This window comes from Orycteropus afer, unplaced genomic scaffold (genome assembly GCF_000298275.1).
Source record: "Orycteropus afer afer isolate SDZICR_OR568_19922 unplaced genomic scaffold, OryAfe1.0 scaffold00355, whole genome shotgun sequence".
Taxonomy (NCBI): Eukaryota; Metazoa; Chordata; class Mammalia; order Tubulidentata; family Orycteropodidae; genus Orycteropus; species Orycteropus afer.
This window is the reverse complement of record NW_006921942.1, coordinates 727434-750029: the sequence shown is the minus strand read 5'-3', so window position 1 is coordinate 750029 and position 22596 is coordinate 727434. Positions and strand designations below refer to the sequence as shown.

Here is a 22596-nt window from a genome sequence, read left to right as displayed (position 1 = left end):
TTTTTTTTTTTTTTTTTTCTTTTGATGTCTTTGCCTACTTTGATTCTCTATCCTGGAGAATGTTCCATGTTCCATTCTTCAACTTGAAAAGCCTGTGCATTCTGCTGCTAATATATGTTCTATAGATGTTAGGCCTAATTGGCTTCTAGTTTTGCTCAAGGCTTTTATTTCCAGCTGGTCTTCTCCCTAACTGGTCTATCCATTATTCAAAGCAGGATGTTGAAGTCTCCAACTATTATATTTGGTCACCTCCCCTTCAATTCTACAAATTCTGCTTCATGTGTTTCTTGGCCCTGTTTTTTCAGACTGGATCGTCTCAAAGGAGGTCTGGTAGCACAGTGCCTAAGGCATCTGACTGCTAACCAGAAGGTTGGTGGTTCAAAGCCACCAGCCACTCCAAGGAAAAAAGACTGGGCAATCTACTTCTGTAAAGATTTATTGCCTTGAAAACCCAAAGGGGGGTGCTATGAGTCAGAATCGACTCAAGGACAGTGGGTTTTGGGTTTGATCATCTCAACTGACCTGTCGTCAATCAAGTTTGCTGATTCTTTCTTCTGTTAATTCAAATCTGCTGCTGAGCTCCTTTAGTGAATGAATTAATGTTAGTTATTGTACTTTTCCACCCCAGAATTTCTCTTTGGTTCTTTTTACTGATATTCTCTCTTTGTTAAGACATAATTCTCACACTTTGCTTTACTTCTTTAGAAATGGTTCCTTTAGCTCCTTAAACATATTTGTAACAGCTGATTAAAAATCTTTGTCTACTAAGTCCTACCTGTAGGCTTCTTAGGGACAGTTTTTGATGATTCTTTTTCTTCCCCTCTCCGTAGCTGTTCTGTTCATGTATCTTGTAATTTTTTTTGTTATGTAGATATATGTACATATATATTGTGGCAATTCTGGAAATCAGATTCCTCCACCTCCCTAGAGTTTGGTGGCAGGGGTGTCCGTCCTTGTTGCTGTTTCTTTATTGAGAAATTTTCATGAAATAATTCTGTAAAGTCTGTTCTTTGACATGTACAGCCATGCAGTCTCTGCCCTGTTCTGGTTACCTAGTGCCTCCCTGACAAGAATATACTACAAATGGGATGGCCTTAATACAGTTTATTCTCTCACAGTTTGGAGGCTTTAAGTTCAAGTCCAAAGTGCCAGGCTATACAGGCTGGGTGGAAGCCCCTCAACCCTGGGGTTCAGCTCTGCCTCCTGCGCCTGGTCCACTGGAGCTAGAGGCGTTTCTTCACTCAGACAGCTGCTAGCTGCTGAGGCTGACAAACCCAAGGTTGACAAATAAAAAGGCACAGTCCCAATGTTACCAAACCACATGGCAAGCCATTAATTTAAGTTCATTGTAAGTCCCAAAGTCGGCAGAGCATGGCAGGCTGCTGAACAACGGCACAGCTACATGCAGAGTCCAAGTGTGCCATAGCTAGAGACCATTCCCAAAGCTGCTTCTTATATATGGGAAGCAGACCACATACCTAAAGCAGCTACTCAGCTCCTTGTGGTAGATCCCATCATGGAGTTGATCACCAGTCTCATCATAGGGAATAATTACCACCAGAGGCCCGGCCACTCAAGTCCCAGCCAAGTTGACACAAAAACTGAACTATTAGGTCAATGGTCAGCTAATGACTTGACAAGATTTCCTTTAATGCCTTGAGCCAATAAGTCTCCCAGCTTTTGCCAACTGCTTGTGTGGTGTACTGGGACTTGTTTTCAATGTCCAGGCAAGTAGTTTATAAGTCTGCTTTACTCTTCATTTTCTACTTGCACAGAACCTCCACATAAGCAAGAGGTGAAAGATTCCTTGGGTCATTCCTTGGCAGGCACACAGCCCTGCACATGTGCATTACTTTCTAGATTCCTAGTAATATATCAGAGATTTTCAAAGGCCCCTACAAACATTCCATTTACCAATTTTTCATTTTAATTTTTTGGTCAGCCTCTTCTTAAGGCTAACTGATAATGCTTCTCAGACAACTGCCATGCTAAACAATTGTTCCTAATTGTTTTTTTACAAATATCCTATGAAAAGGGCTGTTAGCACAGAGTGAGCTCTGAGACAGGTCAAATAAAGAACCAGAATGAAGATTATCAGTGTGCTGCCAGATAAGATAAACAGTTACAATCCTCTGGAAATGAGTCCTTTAGGGAGCTCCAAATCCATTCAGCCTCCTTCAGTGGCTGTTAACCAGTTGCCACTGAGTACACTCTAACTCACAGCAACCCCATGTGTGTCAGAGCAGAACTGTGCTGCATAGGATTTTCAATGGCTGATTTTTGGAAGCAGATTATCAGGACTTTCATCCAAGGTGCCTCTGGGTGGACTCAAACTTCCAACATTTCAGTCAGCAGCTTAGGCTTTAACCATTTGTACTACTCAGGTGCTCCTCAGTAGCTACTGGTTTTCATAGCTACTGTAGTTGCAAAAAAGGAGCTCTGGTGGTACAGTGCCTAAGGCATTTGACTGCTAACCAGAAGGTTGGTGGTTCAAACCCACCATATGCTCTGTGGAAAGAAGATGGGGCAATCTATTTCTGTAAAGATTTACTGCCTCAGAAACCCAATGGGGATCACTATGAGTTGGAATCGACTCAATGGCAATTGAATTTGGTTTGGTTTTGGTAGTTGCAAAAAGGAGCTCTGGTCCAAAACTATCAGCTCCTGTGAGAGAGGAAGAAGAGGCAATCTACTTCTATAAAGATTTAGAGCCTTGGAAACCTAAAAGGGTCACAATGAGTCAGAATCAACTCCATGGCAGTGGGTTTTTTTTTTTTGGGGGGGGGGTAGTTGCAAAACTATTCATTTTCAAGGCTATTGTGGAGCTTGGGAAAGGAGGATGGAATTAGGGCAAGGTAAAATGCCACGAGATTCACTGTTCTTAGTGAGACTTGCTGTTTTATTTGAATAAACAATCCTCAGATTATTGGAAACCTTTAATTTCCAGAGTTCTGAAAAGGTTAACCTCATCTGCTGTTTTCAATGTTGATGATTTGGAACTCTTAATTTGCAGCTCCGACCTCTTCCCTAAACCTTGCATTGCATGAACACTGTCCGCTGTTCCTATCCCTTGTGTCTTGTTCACCTTTGTATTCCTAGTGCCTACCAGAGTCTTCCAATGAATATATGTTAAATGACTGAAAGGTATCTCTGTATTATTTCCTTTAACTACATATGAATCTAAAGTTATGTCAAAATAAGAAGTCTAAATCACCATGACTACTGTAGAAAATTAACTATAGAATTTAGTTAGGCAGAAGAGATGCAGTTAGGGGCCTTTCATAGTAATCCAGCCAGTTGAACATCACTGGTGTAATAGGCAGCCAACTGGTGGGTACAGGCAGTATGTTTTTCTTCCTAAGTTATTTTCCTGCTTCAAGGCAATGTACTGTCACCGAGTCAGATGCAACTCACAGCGACCCCCCTTGGGTTTCCGAGGTGGTATCACTACGGAAGTAGACTGCCCAACCTTCCTTCCAAAATAAACTAATGGCACATTTTACAGTTTGCTTTTCTCTATCTAGAACAGTTTTTAATCGCAGTGTTTCCCTATCAGTTCTGAAAAATACTGTAATAATTTGTTTTTAATAATAGATTTAGAAAAGTAAGTTGGTAAATATTTCATTTTTTTCAGAGAAGAATCAAAGTGGGTTTAAGGTTACCTATGTAATAATGTTTGTCTCATAGACTTCTGAGAAGGAGACATGTTGGAGTTACGGTTAGCATGCCTACATTTCAAGTAAACCTGGGTCTACCTTTGGGAGCATCATCCCTGTTAAGTTTATAGACATCATCTGGAAAAATGACCATGAATCATAGTTTTTTTAAAAAATGTATCAGGCTTCTTTTAAACTGCAATATACCATAGACCAGCAATATGCTACTCAACTGGGCATTTCTATGTTTCTTAGAAAAATAAATGGTCATTGCTGTTTCCATTTAAACTCTGTGACCTTGTGAGAAGCCCAGAATGTCCAACTGAATTCTTGAAAATGATGTGCTTGACTCCATAATGACTCTCCTGTGTTAATCATACACCAAATCAAAATACCCACACATAATCCATGAAAGACACTAAAAAGTCAGATACAGAAGCAAACTAAAACCTGGGAAGATGTCTCTTCAAAGCTATTTAAAAGAACTCTTCTTTAAACAAAAAAAAAAAGAGAGAGAACTGTCCTTTAGGAGATAAAATATTCAAATAGGCAAATCCTCAATCTCTTCAGATAGCCTTTCTATCTTTAGCATATTTTTTTATTGTACATCTCATTCTCATATAATCATAAGGATAAATTCAATATTACGCAGATTTTAATTTTAAATTTAATTACCACTTTGTAATTATTCCTTGTTCAGGATCAATCCTAACCTTAATTTTTATTTAAGCTACACGTGGAATTTCTATGATGTTGTTTACTTTTTCTTCTTTCAAAATGAATTCCCACTGGGTCCTATTTAAATGTATTTGCTGTTTATCATTTATACTATGATTGTGCCAATTCCCAACAGTGTTAGACTGGTGAGTAAATTAGGTCCTGTTTGTCTTCTCCTTTTCCCATCAAAAGAAGAAACAAGCTTTTGCTAAACGGTCCGTGCCACATTAGATACTAAAGATTCAGGGATCAAGACTGTAATGGATCCCTGCTTTAACTGTGCCAAGAACTCTGCTGAAAGATCTCCCGTTCTTCAAAATAACATGACTCCTTCATGTTTAGAACATTATTGTTCATTTTATATGCAGAAAACTTAGTATTTGCAAAGATTTCCCCTTTCCGTAATAAAAAATTCTAGAAAACACTCACATGAGACATTAGGCTATTGCCAAGTCTTTAATTTTCATTAAAAACTAACAGCAATGTTCTCTCATCCAATTCTATGTAAATGAAATATTACAACCGAGAACTCTGGGATTTCATGGTACTTTTCTACTTTCTTAACGTACCAAATATCAAAAATGATTCACTTTTTACATACCGGATTCTGAATTTTGGTTTTCAGCTGACCTAGTCAATTAATCTTAATTTTATGTGTCTGGCTAAATCTTCCCCAGCAGAGGTTTCCCATTACACACATCCATTACTGGGATACCCACAGGTGCCAATGTACGAAGTGCTTTTATTCCCAGCTGTTGCTTAAGTTAATTTAACTCTTCCCCCAATGCAATTGAAGTAGGTGGCAAATGTGTGTGTAACTCTGCTCCGTTAGAACATATGCTGATTTTCAACTCCAATTAATAAACATCTAGTGACTCATTAATACTTTCCAAGATAAACTCTGAAGATTCTCTTTAATTCTCTTGTCATTTGCAAAACAAAGCATTACTGGTTTAAAGGCTAATTAATTACAATGAGACCAGTGTTTCTTTTCAAGTAATTTTATGATGTGTGCTAAATGTTTCTGCACTGATAAAGTATTTAACAAGTTAATCCAATTCATGATATATTAAAAAAAAAATTAAAATTCCACCTATATGTAAATGTATAAATATAAAAGGAATGATATACCACCAAGATATTTCCAATGAGAACATGGTTAATCAGTGTCTACCAACTGGAAATAAGTGGTACAGTAGAAAGAGGGCTCATCAGAGAGCCAGGACATCTGAGTTCAGACTGTGTAATTAGCTTAACAAAAGAAGGGCCTTGGAAACATTACTATCTAGGCCCCAGTTTCATCACTGGTAAAACACAGAAGTTTAGACTAAATGATATTTAATAAAAAATAATTTAACTGAATAATGATACTTAACTGAAAAATCTGATTCTTATAGAGCAGGGGTCAGCAAATGTTTCTGTAAAGGGGCAGACAGAAAATATTCAGCTTTACAAGCCAGGCAGTATCTGTCACAACTACTTAATTCTGCCACTGTATTGCAAAAATAGTCATAGACTATGAACAAATGGGTCTGAGTTCCAATAAAACTTTATTTACGAAAACAGCCAGTTGATGAAATTTGGGTCACAGGCCATAGTTTTCCAATTCCTGTTGTAGGGCATCAAATCACATTTTGTGTAATCCAGTCCCTTAAAATTCAACACAGTGGCTGAAAGGAATTAATTATTCATTTTCAGGAAAAATCCTGTTTTCTTATCTTGTTATTAGTAAACCAGGAAAGATCTTGTATAAACTAAGCTGAGTATCTTCACGTGCCCTCCCTGTCTCTCCACCCCTTCTCTGCCATTCTAGGCAGCACAGCACCATCGTTCTTCCAGTCTCCCAGGCCTTATGAGCCTCTTAGAAGCTTGTCTGTAAATCGTCCTTCATTTTTGGCCCATCAGCAAGTCCTGTCCTTTCTCCTCTTGCTAACTTCAGTCTCTTCTCCTAAATCTAACATACCTTCCTTTCTACTTAGGCGCTCTGGTAGCATAGTGGCTAAGGCACTTGACTGCTAACCAGAAGGCTGGCGGTTCAAACCCACCAGCCACTCCTCGGAAGGAAGGTTGGGCATTCCTTTCTACTTAATACTCCTAAAAAACCACTTTAGTCATGTTCCTCCCCACTGTCAAAGCCTGTCTAATTTCTACTGCATCAAATGTAAGCTTTAATGGACTGGAATTCTCAAGTTCTCTTTTTCCTCCATCTAATCAGCGTTACTTCCTATAAGATCTCTCAACATCTACTCTCTGCCCGAGGCAGGGTGCTCTCTAATGGATCCCTGCAAAGTATTTATCAATTTCTGTGCTTTTACTTCCATAGTAAGTCATACCAAAACTATTTTTTCTATTCAACCCAATTATTACTTCAAAATCCAACTCAAAGATCAATTCTTCTATAAAGCCTAATAAATCAGTATACAAAGATATGATCTTCCACTGAATTTAGGGGTAGTATCATTTGGAGTGAGGAGCCATGGTGGCACAATGGTTAAGTGCTCAGCTGCTACCTGAAAGGTTGACATTTCGAACCCACCCAATGGCTCTGCAGGAGAAAGACCTGGTGATCTGCTTCTGTAAAGATTATAGCCAAGAAAAGCCTAGGGGGCAGTTGTACTCTGTCACAAGGGGAAGCTATGAGTTAAAATCAACTCAACAGCATCCAACAACAACAACAAAACAACATATGGAGTCCCTCTGGTGGAGTAGTGCCTAAGGCACTTGACTACTAACCAGAAGGCTGGTGGTTCAAATTCGCCAGCCGCTCCTCGCTCCTCGGGAGGAAGGCTCGGAAACCCAAGGAGGGGTCGCTATGAATCGGGTCCGACTTGATGGCAGTGTGTTTGGGTTTGGTTTTGGTTTCGGTAGATAGTACAAATAGTTAACGAGTTCAGCTTCTAATCGAAGGCTGGAGACTCAAGTCTACCCAGAGGTGCCTTGGAAGAAAAGCCTGGATATATCTACCTCTGAAAAGCCAACCACTGAAACCTTAGGGAACACAGTTCTACTCTGACACACATGAGGTTGCCATGAGTCAGAATGCACTCGATGACAAATGGTTTTATCACACAGCTTAGTACTTATCTACCTGTAACTGTTTATGGCAAACAAAGTAAGCCATCACTCTTAAGAATTTGCCAATGCCTAATATGTTAGGGGAGCTCTGGTGGCATAGTGCCTAAGGCATTTGACTGCTAACCAGAAAGCTGGTGGTTCACACCCACCAGCCACTCCTTGGAAGGAAGATTGGGCAATCTACTTCCATAGTGATACTGCCTTGGAAACCCAAAGAGGGGTCACTATGAGTCAAACTGACTTGACAGCAGTGAGTTTGGTTTTTTGGTTTAATATGATGATAGAAAGAAAATAGCCTTTTAAATAAACACAGTCTTGAGATACTAAAAGTTGTTAATGTTATAGGATGAAGAGGAATCACATCCAAAGTTTATAGAGTTCTTCTGTTTCTTTTAATTCTTTTAAAATACATCAGGAGCTGAGAATAACCATTAATATAAACTATTCTGATTAAATTTCCCAAACATAAAATATTGCAGACATTGTTAGAAGTAAGGAATAACCATTAATACACTTTATATGCTGGTTAAGTTTCCCAAAAACAAAATTGCTGCTGGTACCAGAGAAAATCAATCTACTAGCTCATTACTCTTTCTGATATTGCAAATAAACAAATTAGTATACAGGTTTATAGTTAGTCCCTTATAAGTACTCTTTAAAATGTGGATGAAGTCAACCAAGTCTAAATACCTCTGTGTATATCACTACTTCTCTGTCCAAATCCAGATTTCACCTCTACTGCTCCTCCCTAGTTCTGTACTCTCCAAACCAAACCAAACTCATGCCATCGAGCTGATTACAACTCACAGTGACCCCCATTGGGTTTCTAAGCCTGTAAACCTTTACTGAAGCAAACTGGCCCATCTTTCTTCCACAGAGTGGCTAATGGGTTTGAACTGCTGACGTTCTGGTTAACAATCAAATCCCTTAATCACTCCATCACCTGAGCTCCTTAGCTCTTTACTTTAGGCCTAAAGAATTCTTACACTAGAGTGTGTGTGTATTTTTAGTGTCTACCCTATGCCAGCAACTGTGTTAGACATTTTAGACAGCACTGCCTTTGAACTTTCTAACCAACTTGTGAGACAGACACTATTGTTATGCTCACTTTACAGGTAAAGACAATGAAACTACTTGCCTAAGATTGTATGGCTAGTGAACCACAATGCCAGGATCCAAGCCTTCACGCCTACATCTTCTGACTGTTGGTCTCATTTCTAGTGACTTCTTGTAAAAAATATACTCTAACTATGCTTCCCAGTCAGTCAACCATCCAGAGGTCTCAGAACCCCCAAGGCTCACTCTCACTTTTCTGACTTAACAGTTACAAGTATGGAGTTCCAGGTTTCCGTCTGGGCAAAGAACAAAACTGAGAAAAAGTCTCATAAGCAATTCAAGTAGAAACAAACACCCATAACAAGAGATTGGTAGTTGCTAGAGAGTTATACCATGTATATGAGGGGCTATGTGAGAGAGTAGGATGTATTTTGGCTTTAAATTCTGGGCCACCACTTAATGGATATATAACTACAGGCCAGTTAAATAATCTCCCCAAGCCTCAGTTAAACTGCTATAAAATTCATAGTTTTAAATGGCAACACATTCAAAGCACATAGCCCAATATCTGGCACAGGCTAAGTACTCAATATACGTTTTCCATAATTATTTTTAAGGTTGAAGTGGGAAGTTTAAAAAGAGAAGTAGTGTTCTGCATTTTATCATCCTTTGATTTCTTCCTTATTCATTGTCCAGCTCTCACATGCATATGAGGCGACTAAAAATAACATGGCTTGGGTTAGGTGCATCTTAGTCTTCAAGGACATATCTTTGCTCTTCAGCACTTGAAAGATGGCTTTTGCAACAGATTCAGCCAATGCAATACATCTTTTGATGCCTGACTGCTGTTTCCATTGGCATTCATTACAGAACCAAGTAATACGAAGTCTCTGACAACTTCAATCTTTTCTCCATTTATTGTGATGCTGCTTATTAGCCCAGTTCTGAGGATTTTTGTTTTCTTTACATTGAGGCGTAATCTGTACTGCATACGGTAGTCTTCAATCTTCATCAGTAAGTGCTTCAAGTCATCCTCACTTTCATTCAGCAAGCAAAGTTTTGTCGTCTGCGTATTGCAGGTTGTTAATGAGCCTTCCTTCAATCCTGATGCCACATTCTTCCTCACAGAATCCAACTTCTCGGATTATTTGCTCAGCATATAGATTGAATAAGTGTGGAGAAAGACGCACTCCCTTCTTGATTTTAAACCATGTGGTATCTCCTCGCTCTATTCGAATGACAGCCTCCTGCCTGGTCTATGTACAGGTTCCTCATGAGTACAATCAAGTGTTCTGGAATTCACATTCTTCTCAATGTTATCCACAATTTGTTATGTCAACACAATCAAATGCCTTTGCATAGTCAATAAAACACAAGTACATCTTTCTGGTATTCTTTGCTTTCAGCCAAGATCCATCTGACATCAGCTATGATATCCCTCACTCCATGTCCTCTTCTGAATGCAGCTTGCAATTCTGGAAGTTCTCTGTCAATATACTGCTGTAACCATTTCTGAATTATCTTCAGTAAGATCTTACTTGTGTGTGATATTAATGATATTGTTCTGTGGGCTCACCTTTCTTTGGAATGGGTACAAATACAGATCTCCTCCAGTCAGTTGGCTAGGTAGTTGTCTTCCAATTCTCTTGGCATAGCCGAGTGAGTGCCTCCAGCGAGGCATCCGTTTGTTGAAACAACTCAATGGGTATTCCATCAATTCCTGAAGCCTTGTTCTTCGCCAATTCCTTCAATGCAGTCTCAACTTCTTCCTTCAGTACCATTGGTTCTTGATCATATGCCACCTCCTGAAATGATCATCTACCAATTCTTTTCGGTATAGTGACTCTGTGTATTTCATCCATCTTCTTTTGATGTCTGCATCATTCAACATATTGCCCATGGAATATTTCAACATTGCAATTTGAGACTTAAATCTTTTCCTCAGTTCTTTCAGCTTGAGAAATGCTGAGCGTGTTCTTCCCTTCTGGTTTTCTAACTCCAAATCTTTGCACATTTCATTGTAATAACTGGCTTTGTCTTCTAGAGCCACTCTTTGAAATCTGTGCAGCTCTTCTATGTTGTCGATTCTTCCATTTGCTTTAGCTACTCTCTGTTCAAGCCCAAGTTTCAGAGTCTCTTCTGACATCCATTTTGCCTTTTCTTCCTTTCCCGTCTTTTTAATGACCTTTTGCTTTCTTCATGGATGATGTTCTTGATGTCATCACACAATTCTTCTGGTTACCAGTCATTGGTATTCAATGCATCAAATCTATTCTTTAGGTGGTCTCTAAACTCAGGAGGGATATAATCAAGGTCATATTTTGGCTCTTGTGGACTTCTTTAAATCATCTTCAGCTTCAACTTGAACTTGCATATGAGCAGTTAATAGTGTGTTTCACAGTCAGCTCCTGGCCTTGTTTTGGCTGAAGATATTGAGCTTTTCCATTGCCTCTTGTCACAGATATAGTCAATCTGATTCCTGTGTATGCCATCTGGCAAAGTCCACATGTAAAGCTGCCATTTGTGTTGCTGAAAAAAGGTATTTACAATGAGTAAGTTGTTGCTTTTGCAAAATTCTATCATGCTATCTCCAGTGTTATTTCTATCACCAAGGCCATATTTTCCAACTACCAGTGATTCTTCTTTGTTCACAACTTTTGCATTCTAATTGCCAGTGATAATTAACACATCTTGATTGCATGTTTGATCAATTTCAACTGCACAAGTTGGTAAAATCTTCAGTTTCCTTATCTTTGGCTTTGGTGGTTGGTGCGTAAATTTGAATAATAGTAGCATTAACTGGTGTTCCTTGTATGCATATGGATATTATCCTATCCATACCGACAGCATTGTACTTCAGAATAGATCCTGATACAGTCTTTGTGATGATGAATGCCACACCATTCTTCTTCAATTTGTCATTCCTGGCATAGTAGATCATATTGTCTGATTCAAAATGGCCAAAACCAGGCCATGTCAGCTCACTAACGCCTAGGCTATCAATCTTTATGCATTCCATTTCATTTTTGACAACTTCTAATTCTCCTAGATTCATAGTTCGTACATTCCATGTTCCAATTATTAATGGATGTCTGCAGTTGTTTCTTCTCATCTTGAGAGGTGCCACACCAGCAAATGGGGGTTCTAAAAGCTTTATTCTAGCCACATCATTAAGGTCGGCTCTAGTCTGAGAAGGCAGCTCTTCTCCAGTCGTATTTTGAGTGTCTTCTGACCTGAGGGGCTTTTCTTCTGGCACTATGTCACATAATGTTTCAGGGTTATTCATAAAGTTTTCCAGTAATGTATCAGAGAGTGTGTCACTGCTATTCATAAGGTTTCCACTGATTTTTTTATGGCCAGACAGGCCAACAAGCTAAAGCGTGCACTAACGAGGCAATGGGTCATAGGTGTGAGCCTCATGTGGGGGAATTACATATTGTTGCCAACTCCACAGCCACAGACTGGCTATTTATCTCTGCATCTCATATCTCTATAGAGCTATTTCCCAAAACAAAAATGACTAGCATTGTGTGTCTCACATACATTCTCTGTGTAGAGAATCCTCTCAGATTCAAGTGACTACTAAACTTCAAGGACCAGGCCACACTGCTTCCTACTGGAAGGCTGTTTACCCAAAATTCTAGAATAAAGGAGGTTGATGAGAGACAGTAAAAAGATGATGGGATCAACATGATGTTGGTCCTAGTGGAGCTGGTATGTTGAAAGCAGATAGAAAGATAAAAATTCTATTTGGAGAGTAGGATGTTTACAACTGAAATGTCATAAAAGCTTAAAAATTACTATGGCACAGAATCAGATCCTTGGGATTCCTATATTCAATAAGAAAGTTCAGTGCATAAATAAAATGAGAATCCATGTGCCAGATCCAAATGGCAGGTACCAGAATTAAAGGTAGGTGATAGAAAACAGCCTGAGAATTCCTAAATAATTTTTTACATAATTTATCAAAAACTATTAGAGAAAACCATTTCTGATTTTTCTAAGAAAAACAATGATTTAAGTTTTTAAAAAATGCAATCTGATTGAGAAATTAGGTTTTTTTAAAAAAAGAATCACTTTTAACTCTTTTCCAAGATTCATTATTCAGAACACATTTACAGGTTCCAGAGACCTACACTTCTCTGCTTACAGAATTAAATGTATAAGTTAACAAGTTAAAGTTAAGTGTTATTCTCTTTAGTTGATCCCTTAAAGCCAGTATTAATAATTTCTGTGCTTCTCATAGAGAAATCACTATGTTAAGAAGAAAAACAGCCTTCATATTTAAATATTTCAAAGTAAACCATCATCTGAACATGTATACATCCATCTGTAAAGTCTTTAATTACCTATTTTTCAAATCCACCTATAAACCTAACTTTATACTCAATCTGTTGAACAGCTGTACAAACAATTAAAATGGTACTTTTAAATTGCCTGAAAAAAATGAGTCTTGGTTGTCATTCTGATGTGAAAAAATATACCATGAAATAGCTATCATAATCTATTAAACTCATACTTAATTTATATCAAGTTTGAATGACAGCAACAGTTATTTTCTTTACTCACCTCCTTAATAGCATCTTCATTAGGAAGCATGGAACATAAACATGTGATATAGGCTTGCTGAAAAGTTGACACATTTGAAATTTCTTTAGATTCTGCACATAGTTTTGATAAAGCAGTAGCCTGGGGAATGCAGTTGGATTTCACCAAATGTTTTATTCGCATTTGTAGAAAGGAAGGTCCTTCTTGTGCAATCAACTTATTGACTAGAAAAAAGGAAAAATAAAACAGTTTGATAGCATACCATGCAACATGTCAGGCTTGTTAAGATGAAAGTTTGATATCTAATTTTTTTGTTGCTGGTTTGTTTTTAGCTGGTAAAATTTCAGGTTATAAAACTGGGAAGTTTATTTCAATACTCATCTTGTAGAACAAGGAGCACAATTAATTTCGCTAACCAGTCACACATTAGTTATTATTTTCAATTAAAATTTTTAATAAAACTAGTAACATATTATCAAAATTATTTGACCACCTTCTCCCTCACTTTCTGATGACAGTAAGGAATACTGAAATGAACCCTAAGCCTAAGTACAGAAAACTGAGTTATCTAGATAGTTTCACCAACTACAATTTGAACACTAACGAGGTTTAAATGTTTTTATATACCTCTCATTATTCTTCACACCACCACCAAGGCAAGTATTATCCCCAGTTTAAGGTTAGGGAAATTAATATTCAGAAAAATTAGGTAACTTGCCAAGGATTCCAAAGCCAGTGGTGCTGTTTCCTCTAAACCAGGCATTTCTCAAAGTGTTTTCCACCGACCAAAAGACCTGAAAGATAGTCCTAGGGGGGCGGGGGGAGGGGGAGAAAGGATTCCTTGGTCAAATCTCTGAACAGTCCTGCAATAAAGAAAACTGTTCACTTTTAGTTAACCCAATGTTTCCCAAATGGATTTGACCAGAGAACCCTTTTACACATGTTATTAATACCCTATAAAATTCATGTTCCTGGTTCAGTACACTTTGAGAAATGCTTCTCTCTGAACAATACTGAAGATCAAGGACTTGGGCTCTGATTGTGCAAGTCAGGACAAGTCCTCAATTTCTGATGAGCAGATACTTAACAGGTATAGGAAACCAATTATTATGCAGTATTTCTTAAATAATAGAAGTGGGACATCAAGCCAAGTAGTGAGTGAAAAAATTGCTTTAGGGGTCAATAATCAAAAACAGTGTTTCTCAAACATTAAAATGTCTTGTGAATCTTATTAAAATATGGATTCTTATTCAACAGGTCTGGGATGGGACCTGGGAGTTTTCTGTTCTAACAAATGCTCAAGGAAGGAGCCACTGAGAAATCGATGTATTGCATTGGGCAAATCTGCTGCAAAAGACCTCCTCTTTAAATGTGTCAAAAAGCAAAGATGCCATTTTGAGGACTAAGGTGTGCTTGATCCAAGCCATGGTATTTTTAGTTGCTTCATTATGCACGTAAAAGCTGGACAATGAATAAGAAGACCAAAGACCAACTGATGCATTTGAAACACAGTGTTGAGTAGAATATTGAATATACTATGGGCTGTCAGAAGAATGAATAAATCTGTCTTGGAAGAAGTAAAAGCCAGAACGCTCCTTAGATGTGAACATGGAGAGACTTTGTCTCACATACTTTGGACATGTTACCAGAAGGGCTAAGTCCCTGGAGAAGGACATCATGCTTGGTAAAGTAGAGGGTCAGTGAAAAAGAGGAAGACCCTCAATGAGATGGACCGACACAGTGGCTGAAACAATGGGCTCAAACAGCAACGACTGTGAGGATGGCAATGGACTGGGCAGTGTTTCCTTCTGTTGTACACAGGGTTGCTATGAGTTGGAACGGATTCAACAGTACCTAGCAATAAAACAAGTTCTCAGGTTATATCCAGGCTGTTAGGTCTGCAGGCCACATATGGAGTGGGAAAGATCAATAGTAAAGAGAAACCACTGGTCCAATCTTAACTACATATCATAATCAACTGTAGAATTTTAAAATATTATCTTTTTATAAAACAGGTAATAGTGCATGAAAGCATGACAGACTATTCAAAAGGCACACAGAAAGGTTAAAAGTTAAGTCCCTTTTCTACCTTCACGTCATCTCCCCCAGAAACAACTGTTTCCATTTTTTTTGTCACGTCATCTCCCCCAGAAACAACTGTTTCCATTTTTTTTGTTTTTTCTTCCAGAAACATTCTGAGTACAGACATTTTTTTCCACTTAATACATCATAAAGGTCACTCTACAATTAGCATATGTATAAGTAATTAATTATTTTTAACAAGTGAATAGTATTCCACTGTCTGGATGTACTATAATTTATTTAACCCATCCACTATTGATGCATTTATAAGTTGTTTCTAATCTTTGGCAATCATCAATACAGGTGCAATTTATAAACCTATACCAAAAACCAAAATAACAAAAACCAAACTCACTACTGTCAAGTTGATTCGACTCACAGTGACCCCTCCTTGGGTTTCTGAGATGCTATCTCTACAGAAGAAACTGCCCAGTATTCCTTTCAAGGAGTGGCTAGTGGGTTTGAACCACTAGCCTTCTGGTTAGCAGTCAAATGCCTTAGGCACTATACCACCAGAACGTGTACACAGGCCATGAATTTAAGAAGTGGAATTACTAAATTAAAGGCTTTGCTCATTTGTTCATATTAAAACTTACTGCCAAATTGCTCTCTAAAGATTATACCAATTTATAATCCCATTAGCAATGTAGAAGGTTTCTGTGGCACTTTAAGAAGCTCTAGATTCCAAAGTTGCTATCCTGGAGATCAGATTTAGCAGGTCTAAGGGGGAGTCAGGACCTCACTGTGTGTGCTTTTGTTTTGTGTTGTTGTTTTTAAATTCTACAAATATTCTAATATGTAATCAAGGTCACAAAGCATAGGTAGAAAACATCATCTTCATTTACACTTTTCCATTTTACTAAATTCCACAAAATGAATTCACAATCACTGCCCCCCAAAATAAGCCTTCATTCTTTACTTATTATTTTCAGTAATGTTATTCTCTTAATCACAGAAATGATATGTCAGCATCATATTTGTTCCCTCTAAGATGACACTTCCTTTCCTCAAAGGAAACTCAGTTATTATGTTCCAATAATTTTTTTAAAACTCTCTCCAATTCAACTGCTCCATCTTCTTGCCACATTTGTCACCCCAACATCTTACACTGCCTCTACCAGAGTGAAAGCAATTTTACAAATCCCACAGGAAGCAGCACACCTGAAAATAGGCACAATGTCTTCAGCACCACGTTCTTCTAAACTCTCCCACAGCATTTTACGTTCTTCACACTTCATTTTCTCTTTAAGGATTGTAATAAGAGGTTATGGTATACGCAGTGCAGAGAATTACTATGGCGGTTCTGGCCAGGGTCTTTGTGACTCCCACCTGGTGACTGGGTGGGACTATGCAAATGTGAGGTGCTTGTGACTCACTTAAAGGATTCCACAACTTGGTAATAATGTAAATATAGTGCATGGCATCCTTCTGGGGGATGGGTCCATGGAAGTAAGGTGTACAGAATTCTCAGGTAGGGACTGGTCAGTTTGACCATTCACTAGGCTTAAAATGAGCCATCCCAGAAGCAGAAAGGGACAGGGATGAAGGGGCAATTTCATTACCATCAAGAAAAAAGAAGCAGAAGAACCATAAGTGGAGCACGTCCTTTGGACACAAGATGCCTGCACTGAACCTCCTTGTTCCAGGAGACAGAGAGCCATAATGCTTCACTAAGATGGCGAAAGAGGGTGGCAGAGAGAAGAAACCATGGCTGCAGAGGCAGCAGAACCAAGAGACCAACATGAAACAGAGTGGTGGACTTCTTGGCCCAAGGAGTGAGAAAACTGAGCCTGAGAAAACTAAGTGCCTTCAGGCAGAAGGCTTGCTGGCAGAGTAGGGTACCTCACTGGGTGGCTGCTGACAGAGCTAAAAAAAAAGCTTTTTTAAACACTGCCTGGCGGAGCAAGGGCAAAGGTGAGGGCCAAAGAGAGGCATGTCTACAGCCATGGCTGAGGGTAGGCTGTCCTGACTGAAGAACTGCAACCTGAGTGTTCTTGATCCTGAATTGTAACCTGTTACTTGCCTAATGAACCCATTAATTGTGAGTATTATCTGTGAATTCTGAGAGGCCTGTGAAACAAATTACTGAACCCAGCAGAGAAGCAGAGAGTGACATAGGAGGGACAGCTAGTGTTAGAAAAGGTTAAATAGAAGGTGGAAGGATGGCACCATGTGTGACCTTTGTCTCATAGAAATCAGCCCTGGGCCCATGAACTTGATCCTTCTCCCCTTGTAAAGTTAGAAGGGGTCAGACGCCACCACCATTCCCTTTCTTCAGTGTACAAAGGTTAAAATCAGGTTTTAGAATCACAGATATGAGGCTGAATCTTGGCTCTAGCACATATTAGCTGTGATATGCTTCGACAAGTTAATGGACTTCTCTGAGTCTGTGTCTTCACCTCCCAGGGAGGAAAGAATCATAAATGAAATGCCAGTAATGTAGATACAACATTTAGTACAGGGCCAGGCACAGAGTAAATGAGATGCTTAGTAACAATTTCTGTCTCCATTAATTAGACTGTCTATAATAGATGAGCACATACCATGCTGTGTTCAGTGCTACAGCACTAAGCACAATGCCTTACATGGGAAAACCTGTGAAAGCTGCAATCTGTATAAAGCACAAACCTGTATGAAAAAGAAAACTCATAATATTTTCCACTAAAAAAACTATATAAAAGTTGTAAGACAGCAAGCACTGTGTTAAAGGTGGGAAATTTGCTATATCCAGAAAAAACAAGGCAATCCCATAGAGTTCCAGATCTCACGGGTTTTATAGATGTTTAAATAAAACCATGTATTTTGTAACTGAATTGGAGACCATCTAAAAATTAGGTTTGATGCACTGAACACCAATTACCAAAAAACCAGAGGAATTGTAGAATGACATCAAGAACATCATCCATGAAGAAAGCAAAAGATCATTAAAAAGACACGAAAGGAAGAAAAGACCAAAATGGATGTCAGAAGAGACTCTGAAACTTGGCCTTGAATGAAGAGTAGCTAAAGCAAATGAAAGAAATGACAAAATAAAGGAGATAAACAGAGGATTTCAGAGAGCAGCTCAAGAAGACAAAGTCAATTATCATGGTGAAATGTGCAAGGACCTGGAGTTAAAAAACCAAAAGGGAAGAACACGCTTGGCATTTCTCAAGCTGAAAGAACTTAAGAAAAAATTCAAGCCTCGAGTTGCAATATTGAAAGATTCTATGGTGGTTAAGTTTGTGTGTCAACTTGGCTGGGCCTGGTTGAGTGGCTGGGCAGCTGGTGGTAGTTATTCCCCATGATGAGACTGGCAATCAACTCCATGATGGGATCTACCACAAGCAGCTGAGTAGCTGCTTTTGTTATGTGGTTTGCTTCCCGTATATAAGAAGCAGCTCTGAGAATGGTCTCAAGCTTATGGCACGCTTGAACCCTGCATGTAGTCACATCAGTCTTCAGCAGCCTTCCACGTTCTGCTGGCCGTGGGACTTTCAATGGACTTGAATTAATGGCCTGCTGTGTGGTTTGGTAACATCATGAGATTTGGTAACATTGGGACTATGTCATTTTATTTGTCGACTTTGGGCTTGTTAGCTTTAGCAGCCAGTAGCTGCCTAAGTGAAGAGATGCCTCTAGCTTCAGTGGGCCGGAAGCAAGAGGCAGAGCTGAAGCCCAAGGTCAAGGGGCTTTCACACAGCCCCTAGAACCTGGTACTTTGAACTCGGACTTCTAGCCTCCCGAACTGTAAGAGAATAAACTCCTGTTTGTTAAAGCCATCCCATTTGTGGTACATTCCTGTCAGAGCAGCACCGGATAACCAGAACAGATTCTATGGGCAAAAAATATTGAATGATGCAGGAAACATCAAAAGAAGATGGAAGGAATACATAGAGTCACTGTACCAAAAAGAACTGGTCGATGTTCATCCATTTCAAGAGGTGACATATGATCAAGAACAAATGGTACTGAAGGAAGACATTGAAGCTGCACTGAAGGAATTGGCAAAAAATAAGGCTCCAGGAATTGATAGGATACCCACTGAGATGTTTCAGCAAACGGATGCCTCGCTGGAGGCACTCACCCGGCTATGCCAGGAGATTTGGAAGATAGCTACCTGGCCAACTGACTGGAAGAGATCCATATTAGTATCCATTCCAAAGAAAGGTGATCCCACACAATGTGGAAATTATTGAACAATATCATTAATATTGCATGCAAGTAAAATATTACTGACGATAATTCAAAAATGGTTGCAGCAGTGTATTGACAGAGAACTTTCAGAAACACAAGCTGGATTCAGAAGAAGACGTGGAATGAGGGTTATCATTGCTGATGCCAGATGGATACTGGCTGAAAGCAAAAAATACCAGAAAGATGTTTATTTGTGTTTTATTGACTATGCAAACGCATTTCATTGTGTGGACATAACAAACTGGGGATAACATTGAGAAGAATGCGAATTCCAGAACACTTAATTGCACTCATGAGGAACCTGTATGTAGACCAGGAAGGAGGCTGTTGTTCGAAGAGAACAAGGGGATACTGCATAATTTAAAATCAAGAAGGGAGTGCATCAGGGTTTATCCTTCCACCATACTTATTTAATCTCTACGCTAAGCAAATAATCCAAGAAGCTGGACTGTACGAAGAGGAGTGTGGCATCAGGATTGGAGGAAGGCTCATTAACAACCTGCGATACGCTGATGACACAACTTTACTTACTGAGAGTAAGGATGACTTAAAACACTTACTGGTGAAGACTGAAGATTACAGTATGCAGTATGGATTACACCTCAATATAAAGAAAACAAAAATCCTAATAACTGGACCAGTAAGTAGCATCACAATAAATGGAGAAAAGACTGAAGCTGTCAAAGACTTCGTATTACTTGGTTTTACAATCAATGTCAAAGAAAGCGGCAGTCAAGATATCAGACGACATATAGAACTGGGCAAATCAGCTGCAGAAGCCCTCTTTCAAGTGCTGAAGAGCAAAGATGTCTCCTTGAGGACCAAGGTGCGCCTGACACAGGCCATGATATTTTCAATTGCCTTATATGCATGTGAGAGCTGGACAATGAATAAGGAAGACCGAAGAAGAGTTGATGCTTTTGAGTCATGGTGCTGGTGAAGAATGCTGAAAGTACCATGGACTGCTAAAAGAACTAACAAATCTGTGCTGGAGGAAGTGCAGCCAGGATGCTCCTTGGAAGCAAGAATGGCCAGACTTTGTCCCACCTACTTTGGTCATGTTGTAAGAAGAGACCATTTCCTGGAGAAGGATATCACACATGGTAAAGTAGCGGGTCAATGAAAGAGGGAAAGGCCCTCAACAGGGTGGACTGACAGAGCAGCTACAACAATGGGCTCAAGTATAGCAGGGATCATGGAGCTGGCACAGGAATGGGCAGTGTTTCATTCTGCTATACACAGGGTCGCTATGAGTCAGAGACGACTTGACGGCACCTAACAATAATTTTGTAACTGAACAGTTATCACTACCCAATCAAAAACTACCCCTACTTGGGCTAAAACTCTGCCTCTACAATTTTAAGTGGCCTCGGGCATGTGTTATCTCTTTTAGCAATTAAATAATGAAATGAGGAAAGGATTAGTATAGTCTTCACACACAGTATCTATAGAGATATTCTATAAATCATAACTATTACTTCTGTGAGGAAGGAGCCCAGATGGCACAATGCTTAATGGTCTGGCTAAATGAAAGCTTGGCAGTTCAAAACTGCAAACTGCCCATGGGATAAAAGACCTGGTGATCTGCTCCCATGAAGAAAAAGATTATAGCCTAGGAATCCTTATGAGGCACTTGTATTCTGTCACATAGGGTCACTATGAGGCAGAATCAACTCAACAGCACACAACTACTTCTGTGAAGGAAAAGTATTTCATTCAAGAGATAACAACCATATTTACACTGCTGCTTTACCAACTTTTCACAAAGCTCAATCTTGCATGTTTAAAACCACTTTAAGTTATGGCAAAATATTCTTTACTTTAAATTTATTATTTTAAACAGAAAATCATTAGTAACATTCTATACTTTTAAAAATGATATATACTGTTTGTCAGTTTATCTTACTGTGGTGGTTTGTGTATTCCTATGATACTATGCTATTGGTATTTCAAATAATACTACGGTCACCCATAGTGGACAGGTTTTTGTGGAGCTTCTAGACTAAGAAAAACGAGAAAGTAGGATGTAGCTGTTTCCCTCTGAAAAACTGGGCAATGAAAACCTTATGAATAGCAGTGCAACACTGTTAGATATAATACAGAGAACAAGAGCCTCTCAGGTTAAAAGGCAATCAATACATGACTGGGGAAGAGCTGCCTCCTCAAAGTACAGAAAACCTTAATGATACAGATGGAGTAAAGCTTTGGGACCTTCACTCACAGAAGCGGCAAGGCTTAAAATATGAAGAAACATCTGCAAACACCCATTAATAATTGGTAGGTGGAATGTACAAAGTATGAATAAAAAAAAATTAGAGGCTGTCAAAAATGAAATGGAATGGATCATTTTGAATTAGACAATCATATAGTCTGCTATGCTGAGAATGAAAAACTGAAAAGAATGGTATTGCACTAATCGTCAAAAAGAGCATTTCAAGGTTCCGGCAAGATGGCGGACTAGGCAGAAAGACTGCACAGACCCTCTTAACAAAGAAAAGGGAAACCAATTAACACAGACACAGAAGATAATACTAGACTCCTGAGCCTTGAAGGGAAGGATATAGAAGTGGACTAAACCCCAACTAGCAGAAGAATTGGTGTGAAAATACAAAAAAAAGGGATATGGAGCTGTGGTCTGGCAGCGATCCTGATAGCACAGACAGCTTGGAGATTCCCAAGTTGTGGTAGGACCTAAGAATTAACCTAAAAATCAGCCCTGCTAGCCAGGGACTGCACAAAGGACTGTGCACAGTGGCTGGGGAAGAAACGGAGAAGGTGAAGAGACAGGTGGGCTGACCTGTGGACTTTTGCTGGTCCAGAGGGTGCAGCCATTTTGAAGGTTTAAAAGTGGCTTGACTATTTTGGATATTTAACGAGACAGCAATCTCACAGATTCCTGGGGCTTGAGAACACCTTCTGCTTTCCAGCAACCCCAAGGACACTCCGGACCTTCAAGACTGAAAAGGTTTTTGATGGTTATTCAATAGTAATTTGTGTCTAACTGAGTTAGAGACAACAACAGTTCCCATAAGATATAACTATACCCGCACCTCCTGCAACTTCACTTACTGAGCGAGAGCCACTACCTCCTGCTCCACCAAAGGACCAACGATAAAAATCCACCAAGAAGAGCCGGAATCACCCTTGGCTGCTCTTCACAAACAGTTAACAGAGATCTACATACAACAATGCCACGGTGCCTTGGAGACAACAGACTGTCACAGTCCACACAAAGAAGCAGGATAAAGTGGTAGAAACAAGGGAGCAGGATACAGACCCAGAACAC

At 39.2% G+C, this 22596-nt stretch overlaps 1 protein-coding gene across 1 annotated transcript in view; it reads right to left on the bottom strand.

Annotated features, from left to right (window-relative positions):
- The window catches only part of RLF (RLF zinc finger), a 170916-nt gene that overhangs the window by 55883 nt on the left and 92437 nt on the right, over nt 1–22596 (bottom strand). The window contains exon 5 of the mRNA XM_007952692.2: nt 13074–13276. Coding sequence (XP_007950883.1) covers nt 13074–13276 — 203 coding nt within the window. The remainder of the gene's footprint in view (nt 1–13073; nt 13277–22596) is intronic.